Below are 8,997 nucleotides of genomic sequence, written 5' to 3'. Positions count from 1 at the left end.
GCTACCAGAAAAGATCACAACCTACTCCCAGATTATTCAGAAAATCTAGTTGAAGCCCGAATCTCCAACTCCTCCTGCCCCTACAAGCCCCCACCCTGCCCGAGCGCGCCGGTCAGTACCACGGACAGCGAACCTGGGCCTAGTGTTTTGGACTTCGAAGGGCTCTGACTCCTGATCCTCGAGGTCTGGGAGGCGACTACGGTCAGAGACGCCAGCGCTCTACTGGAGCCAGGCTTTCTTGGGCCATTGAAACTGAACGGGGAGCTCAGTCACGTGGCTAAGAAGGCAACAGGACAGGAATCTCAGGCTAAATTGCTTATTTCTCTTCTTTCAACCCCTAAGAATGGCTCCTGCCTCCCAGGCTGCCTGTGTCCTAGCCTCCCTTGGAGATAAAGGGCCAGGTCTGAATATTAAGCAGGGATGGACTTCCCAAGGCTATCCTGGGTGGGTGTGTGACTGAAATGGCCTTGAAACAACCCAGAGGGTTGGAGGAGGGGTGTGGAGCTGAGTGTGACAGTCAGGCCCCACCTGAGAGTGGTGAGCACAGGCTTAGTCAGGCCTAACTAGACTCTAGACAGTATATATAGTGGGGAGAGATGGAGGAGGAAGAGAAAAGCAGCAATCATAACTAGCTAGTTCTACCTCAATGGACTACTTTGTAAAGGGTACAACTTTTGCTGTCCTCACCATTTAATCCCTGAATGGCCTGGGCATTAATGAAGAGCTAAGTGAGACAAGATGGAGGCATAGTGTGTGAGGGGATTCAGCTTTATCACCAGGCCTCAACCTCTGTCTACTTTACTCTCTGTAAAATGGAAGCCAATGTGGGGGCGGGGTGACGGAAAGAGTAGCAGTTCTCAGGGACCCATTTTCCCCACTAGGCCCATGGGGGCCCTCCTGCCCTATCTGTGACTGTTTCACTCCTGATCCCACTCCCTCCCTCCCTCCCGGGGCCCAAAGAAAGGCCGGCGCAAAACCATCTGCAGGCGCTTCCAGCGCTTTATAGTTCTCTCCGGGACAGACGGACAGACAGACAGTGCAGCCCGCGCCGTCGGCCCGCATCATTGGCACCTTGGACACGGCACCAGGCCCAACCCAGTCCCTGGTACCCTCCCGGGAGGATTCCGGTCCGGCCTCAAATCAGCACCTCAGACAGCTCCCGGCCCAATACCCACCCCTCCCCCCTCCCTCTGGAAAAAAACAAATAAATTAAAAGGGGAGAACAAAACACCTAAGGATACGGAAGGGCGGTACCCCTCCCCCAGAGTAAGAAGAGTTTCTGTCTCCTCCCGCCCTTCCGTTGAGGCGCTGCCGCCGCCGGGGTGGCCTCCTAGGTTGATTTTGCTCCCAAACCTCAGCCTCCTGAAGCCGGAGTCTCCCTCCCCCCCCAACTCCCGGCATGCAACACGTTGGAAAAGGTAGGGAGAGGCGGTGGGGGTGGGGCGAAGGACCATCCTGGTGGTTGTCTGGGCTCCTGGGGCTGCAGTTTCTCGCCGCACCGAAGTCAGTCCAAATCAAGAATTAATATTCCCTTTGGTCTGGGAAAGGGGATATGGGGGGGCTCAGTAGGGGGAAGAAATGCAAGCTGACATAGGCGGACGGGGGGGGGGTGGTAAGCAGACAGGAGGGAAGATGGTGACACATGCCAGGAGCAAGGAAAAGAGAACGAGAAGGGGAGATGGGGACACAGGTGCAGAAAGAGAAGGGGGGCCAAAGATAGGTAGGGGGTAAGATGGAGACGGAAATACACACCCAAGGTACCGAAAATGGAAAGGCAGAGAGAGAGATGGGAAGGCAGACAGGAGGAAAGATGAAGGTACAGGAAGGAGGGGAGGAAATAGTCAAAACTGAGGGAGATGGATTTACAGACACACACGGAAGGGAAGGTGGAGACCCGGGTAGAATTGTAGAGATGGGGGCACAGGCAGACAGAAAGGGTGAGGTTGGGGGTCCCCCTCCCGCGCTCATCCCCCACCCCCACCCTATGCCCAGCAAATCCAGAGCCGCGGCCTCTGGCGTCCTGGCCTCCACCTTCCCCTGCGGGACAGGGGCGGCTCCTCCTCCGGCCACGGCACGGAGCGGCGGTAACAGCGGCGGCGGCTTGATGGTCCCGGGAGCTCCGAGTGCGTGTCAGGGGCTGGGGTGGGGGGCGGGCGCGACCCTCGGGAATCCCTAGCGGTCCAGATTCATAGTCCAGTGCTTGGCTCCGGTCGCGCAGCTGTCCCTGGCGGCCGAGGAGGAGGCGGGGGCAGCGGGCGCGCCCCCGTTGGGTGGACCCCCGGCGCCCGCGGCGGCCTCGCCCTCGTTCTTGAGGTCTTGAAAGACCTGCGTGAAGAAGTGGGGGTCGGCATTAAGCCGCAGCATCTGGGGGCTGAGCCGCTGGATGAGGCGCAGGCAGCGTTGCCAGAAGCGCTCCTTGTCGGGCTCCACGAGGAAGGGCTTGAGTGGGTATGAGATCTCGTTGCCCATGTAGGAGTAGGCGAGGTAGAGGCAGGTGAGGAAGGCGGCCTGCAGCTCGGCGGCCGACGCCAGCTCATCCCCGCGCAGCGACTCACGGCACAGCAGGTACACGAACACCAGATTGGCGGGTGTAATGAAGGCCTGGTCTTGCCAGCCCTGCAGCAGCAGCGAGCGGTCCACTCCGCGGAACCAGCCCACCAGCTCGCCCGGGCTCAGCTCCTTGAGGCGGTAGCAGCGTCGGCACACAAAATCGCCCAGGCAGCGCAGCAGCTCGCCGGTGGACGCCTGCACGATGACCCGCCGCGGCGAGCCGCCAGGCACCGGCGGCGCCGCCTGCGGGGCTGGGGGTGGCGGCGGCGGCGGCTTTCCCCCGCCCGAACCCGGCGGCGGGGCGGCCGCGCTGCCCCCCGACGGCGGCTCGCAGGTGGCGGCGGCCGCGGGCACGGTAGGCACCGGCACCGCCAGTGGCTTGGTGGCGCCGCCGCCGTCTGGGGGGTCCCGGCCCTTGCGCAGAAGGTTCTCGCGGTTGCGTTGCTGGACCAGAGGGTCGGGGCCAGTGGACGCCGGCTTGGGCGTCACCTTCTTGCTGCCTTTCTTCTTCTTGGCAGACGCGGCTACCAGGCGCTTCCAGGTAAGCGCCGAGATGAGCACGGACGGCCGCTTGAGTCGGCTCTCGCCTTTGCCGCCCTTGCCTGCTGGCGGCGCCCCGTAGCCCCCCAGCGCCTCGTCCCCCGCGGGCGGCGCTTTCTTCTTCTCTTCGGGCAGCCCGCCGGGCCTCCGGCCCTTGGCCGAAGAGGCGGGGGAAAGAGACAGCACCGTGCCCATCCTGCAGAGCGGGGCCGGCGCCCGGGCCCCGGTGGGAACCGCGGGCGGCGCCGCTGTCGCCGCCGCCGCTGCTGCAGCCCCCGGAGACCCGGCGGTGGGGGGCCTAGCCCCGGCCCGGGCGCGGGAACGGGCAGGGGAAGGTGGTTGCTTGGCTGCTCCGCGGCGGTTGCTCGGAGTCTGAGCTGCGCCAGCTGCAGCGTCAGCCCCACCCCTTGGACCCCGTCTTTAGCCGCGCCGCGCCCCGCTCGCGCAGCCAATCTTCGCCCGAGTTGCCCTCCTGACCGGCAGCTCCTCTAACCAATAGAAGCTCACATACCAATATCAAGTCCCGCCCCACCCCCACCCTCTGTCTCTGGTCCTTTCCCTACACCAGAAAGGGGAAAGGAGGAGGAGGTGGCCCTAGTTCGAAGGGCCTCCTCAGGGTCAGAGCTGGGGAGAGGGGTCTGGCGGCTCCCACTCTCCCTCACACCCCCCCCCCCCCCAGTCCTAAGGCCCTGGGTCAGCTTGTTTTGATGAACTGGATCGCGGTAGCAGAGAAGCCATGGGAACAGCCTCTCCCCTCTTTTGATTAGCTGCTGGGGGCAGTGTGGGCAGTGGCTTCTCCAATCTGGTCATAGGTGGATTACCTCTTAGCTCTCCTCTCCTCCCTTCATCCCATGAGGCCACCGTGGTGATGCTTGTGGGGGAGTGCAGTAGGTATCTTCTTGCTCTACCTGTGATGGGGACCTTCCTGCAGGTCACAAACCCCCTCCTTGGGGGCCTTCGTTCTGCGGGCGGCCAGACCATCAGATACATGCCTGAGTCTGCCGTTTGCCAGCCTGATTCTCTGCAGCTGAGTCTGTGTGGAGAGGCCCTAGCCTCTGGTCCCTTTATGGTTCCTCTCGTGCTCCTCTTCCCCACCAACACACCCTGATCCCACACTCGGGTGGGTGATGAATGATTGGTTCCTGGGGAAGTGCTGGAAATTGGATGGGTTGGTCTCCCCAGGCTCAGACAGGAGAGGGGATCTCCTGCACAGAGGGAGGCCCAAGAGGATTGACCCAACCTCCAGCTTAGCCCTGGGTCCAGGTTGAGGTGAGTTTTCATTAAGTTCTTTCTGCCATTCAGGTCCCAGCTGTCCCCACTCCCAGCTGCAAGCTATTAGGCTACATCCTGCCCATTCCTCTCTGTTCCCTCCTCAGCACCCACAAGGTCTTTGTCCTCTGGGCCTTACCTGCAGGTCCTGAGCCCAGCTGGTTCTGGGGCTGTTCTACCCGCCTTATAGGACAGTGTCCACCCTTCTCCAGGCTTGCTCCCTGTAGCTCCCCAACACAGAAGTCTTCCAACTTTTTAAGTGGGCCTTGGAAGTGGGTATGAGGGGGAGAGCAGGCCCTGCTATGGATTCAGCAAAACCCTTAGAATTATCCCTGGAGTCACCTCCATGTTCTTCACATGCCACCGAAATGACTTCCAAGGACCACTACTGTCGCTTTGTGTATATGCACACGTGTGGGTGTGGTTCCTTCCATATAGGCTGTTCCAGAACCCCCTTCTGCCACCAGAGGCACCAGCTTTTCTCAGCTCTCCCACAGCCTCTGCTCACTCACACCTTCCTGGAGGCTTATGGTCTGGTTGTCTTGATTCCCTATCTCTTTACCACCTCTCACACACAGACTTGTACCCGCTTCCTGACTCAGCACCCAGTGTGCACTTCTCAGCAGGGTGTCTCTTGCTCCCCTAAGATCTGATCATTATTACCTTGCAGCCTGAGCTGACCTATGCAACCTCTCGTTCTCCTCCTAGTTGAAAAAAAAAAAAAGTTCCCTTTTTTCAGCTCCTGTACTTGGTCCCACTTCCTCCTACAAGGCCTTCTGAGTCAGCCTTCATCTGACACCCAAGGAACAGTAGGCTCACCAGTAGTTAAGGACAGGTCCCTTAGACACTGAGTTGCCCTAGCAGAAACATGTGGATCTGAATGGCACGTGGGTCCTCCCAGCTCTACTCCCAGGAGTCCTTCATTGACATACGGCCTATTACTGGTGTCACGTAGGACAAGATCTTCTATTTATGCAGCACCCACAGATGTCACCACCATGGCACCCCCACTCCAGGCTCAGTTGTGACCTAGTGTCCTCTGGGTCAGAATCAAGAATTCTCTTCCCTGCTTTAGGGTCCCCAAAACAGGTGCCTTAAAAGGTCTTACTCCCCTTCTCATTCTTCACCTTGTCCCACATCAGACCCTCTCTCTGGCTCACACTCTCCACCCTCCTACTTTGGTTATCCCTCTTGAATCTCTGAGTTCCTACCACTACGCCAGAACCCTTCCTCAAACCACTACCTTGCCTTCTTCTGTCAAACTCTTGAAAATCCACCTCCTCCAAGAAGCCGTTTTGGACTGATTGTGAGGGACCTAGTGCTCTTCCTGACATCAGTCTTTCTAACCTCTTTCCCCGACAGCAGCTACTACATAACAACTTGTTTACGGGCTGGGCTCTGAGTCCTGAGTCAAAGATGTACAAAATGAATATGGATGGAATTTTTAAAGGAAGCAGACAAAATAGTCAAAACAGATCCATAAAAAAAATAGATCTGTATGTCACTTCTCATCTCTCCATTTCTCATGAATGTGCGTGCTCCTCTGGGACAGCGCTGGCTGTATTAGACTCCCCTTCCCTGAGAACTGCCTCCCTCCCAGGCCAGGCTCCTTGTCTATCTCCAGCACTTGGTAGATTACCTAGAACAGTACCCTGTCCAGTTAAATGGTTATTCCTGAAGGCTCTTTAAGGCAAGAACTGTAGGCCTCGACCAAGAATTGGAAGGCTTAGACCAGGGTATTAGCCTGTGTAGGAATGCAGCCTTATTGATGAGAATTACCACCAACTCCACCTTAGAGATGAGCCCTTCACTGATCCACCCTGGGAAGATGAGCCCCATCTTTAAGGGGACATTTCCAGGCAACACTGTTCAGACTCCCCTGCCCTTTGGCTGTTTTTATCTTCTTCTTGGAGAGGCCATAGTCTAGGAAGCAGGAGGTAGGGGTTCTAGTCATTTCAGCTCTCTGGGCCTCCTTTTCTTCATATTAAAATGCAGGGATTCTATATATGTTACTTTCATTATTGGACAAATGAATATTAAAGACATCAGATAACATCTTGGGGACTGGACTTAAAAAAATGATTCCTAAAGCCTCTTCCAATTCTACAATTCTGACTCTAAATAAAACCCGGGCTATGAATCTGTTTCATTTTCTAGCTCCAGCCCTGTCTGGCTCTCCCTAGTCTGTTTCTGCCTGATGGGCTCAGGCTTTGTGTGCATGGCGACCATGAGGCCTGCATTTCTGCAGTTCAGCCGGGGAGACAGAGACGAAGGGGAGGGTGCTCAGGCTCACAGTCATGCAAATCTCCCGAGGTCCCTCCAGGCTATAGTGGGGTCCCTGAAAAGTTCTGAGACAAAGGACAGGATGCCAAGGTGGTCCAGGGTCTCCCCAGTAAACATTAAGGCTGAAGGCCCCAGAACCTAAGGTCATTGCATCCTATGTCTCCAAGGGGCCCCTACAGAGAGGCTGATGACAATGAAGGTTCTTAGAACAGCCAGGGTGGAGACTTAGCCTGGACATCCGAATGCCTGGATTCTGCTGCCCCCACCCCTTCACCGGTCCAGTATCCTCACCCCAGGGTCTCAGCTCCTGAGGGGCACAAAGGGGGAGGATAGACACCTACCCAGCCTTCCTTCCCTCTCCCAAAGACCTTAGCCCAGGAGAGCTGGGGTGGAGGGGGGCAAGGCCACAAGAGGCAGTCGAGGGAGAAGCCTTCCTCAGTGGGGAGTAGGGAAAGGGGATGAGCAGAGAGAAGAGATGAACCTGACAAAGGAGATGCTACCCAAGGTCAGGACGGAGACTCCACCTTCACCCATCCTTCCCATTTCAGCAGGCCCCTTGCTAGAAGGACTTCACCGAGGAGGCCAAATAGAGTTTTTTTTTAAAGCAGAGAATGGGGGTGGAAAGCATAGATGAGGAAGAAGCGCCCTGGGGCAGGGAGAGAGGGGACTGACGCTGAGATGCTGGAGGCCCAGGATTAGGGATCAGGGCAGGATGAGGGTGAGCTGGGGACTCCTTTTCCTTCCATAGGCTGTGCCTCCGTCCTTAATAAAGCCTTGGTCTCCCTTTCAGGTTACCAATGCCAGCCCTCCTCATCCTCACCCCTGCATCTTCTCTCCCCAGTTCCCGGGCTCCTGCCTTTACCTCCTTTGTCATCCCCTGAGCACAGCTCTCTCTTTCCAATCCTTCCAGCTCCCTTCAGTAGCTTTATTTCTCAGTTCACCTTGTTCTGCCCCCACCAAGCCCTTTTCCCTCTCCTCCCTCTTGTGCCCACCCGAAGCCTCACCCCCCACTTTGTCTCCTCCCTGCCCCTGCTGGCACCCAGCATAGCACTCCAGATGTAGGAGCAGATCAAGAAGGGCGGGGGTGGTGGCTGTTGCTTTTCTGGGATATTCTTAGCCTGTCTGGGGGCTGGAGCTGGAATCAGTGTTTCCATCTCAACCAGGCAGGTGGCTGCAGGGAAGCTGCCACTGTGACAGGGTCTTCATCTCATTCCAGGTCCCTTTCCTTATCCTCCTATGTCTCAATTCCTGTGAGCACAGATCTCTGCGCCCTGAGGTAGGACCTTCCCTCCACCCTGACCTAGCTCCAGTGAGGTCTTAAAACCCCGCTCTTGGAGACTCTTCAGGGAAAAGAAGGGCCTTTGAGAACTCGAGCTCAGATGTTCCCTGGATCTGCACATAGCCTTCACATCTCTGCCCCAAGGTGGGCTTTCTTCTGTCCCAGCAACCCCCGCTTGGTACTTGGTTCATAGACTCTAGTCATGACCACGAGAGCCTTTCTTATTGCAAATACAGGAATCATTTAGGGGCCCTGGAGTTTTAGGAGTTGTCTCTTGAGAGAGTCAGAGCCCTGGGATCCAGGCCTCCTTCGGGAATGAAGAAGGTGCTCACTGGCCAGATTCGTTAGCAGAGGGAGGAGCCAAGAAGAGATCTGACTCGTTCATGAACAACACAGAATATATTTGTCACCTTAAAGGAGACAGACAGTGTAGGGGTTCCTATGTGGGTTCTAGAGTCATGCAGGTCTGAGTTCGAATACAGCCCATCCTCTAATGAGCTGGGAGACTTGGAACAATTTCTTAATTCTTTTGAAGTCTATAAAGGTAGACCATCACAGGGTTGTTGTAAGATTGTACTGAGTCTGGCTGCCTGGATGGCTCATTTGGTTAAGCATCTGGCTTCGGCTCCGGTCATGATCCCAGGACACTGGGATCAAGGCCCGCATAGGGCTCCCTGCTCAGTGGGGAGTCTGCTTCTCCCTCTGCCCCTCCCCCCTGCTCGTGATCTCTTTCTCTCTCTCTCTCATGCTCTCTCTCAAATAAAATCTTAAAAAAAAAACAAAAAAAGATTTTATTGAATTTCACAATGCTTCACAATGCTTGTATATTCCATGGGCATGGTGCTTGGTGTTCATAAAATGTGGGTTATTACAAATTACATTGTCACCATTATTTTCACAGAGCAGGAGAGGTTTGCTTGACCTGTTCCATTACCACATTTTCTTTTGGCTTTTCCTCATAAGAACATTCATTAAAGCCAGGACAGTACCATCATTTCTTTTGGTTTGGTTGAGACCTAAACTGACACCATCCTTTCTTTTGGCTATTGTACTGGCAGCTATCATACTCAGACTGT

The 8,997-nt window shown here is 56.1% G+C and overlaps 1 protein-coding gene across 1 annotated transcript; it reads right to left on the bottom strand.

Annotated features, from left to right (window-relative positions):
* Positions 1-2,172: 2,172 nt before the first annotated feature.
* CDK5R2 (cyclin dependent kinase 5 regulatory subunit 2) lies at positions 2,173-3,285 on the bottom strand. Its single transcript, XM_026490254.2, has one exon. It carries the CDS (start codon positions 3,283-3,285, stop codon positions 2,173-2,175), a length of 1,113 nt encoding a protein of 370 aa, XP_026346039.1.
* Positions 3,286-8,997: the final 5,712 nt, after the last annotated feature.

The sequence above is a fragment of the Ursus arctos genome, unplaced genomic scaffold (genome assembly GCF_023065955.2).
Source record: "Ursus arctos isolate Adak ecotype North America unplaced genomic scaffold, UrsArc2.0 scaffold_1, whole genome shotgun sequence".
Lineage (NCBI taxonomy): Eukaryota > Metazoa > Chordata > Mammalia > Carnivora > Ursidae > Ursus > Ursus arctos.
This window is presented reverse-complemented; position numbering and strand designations above follow the sequence as displayed.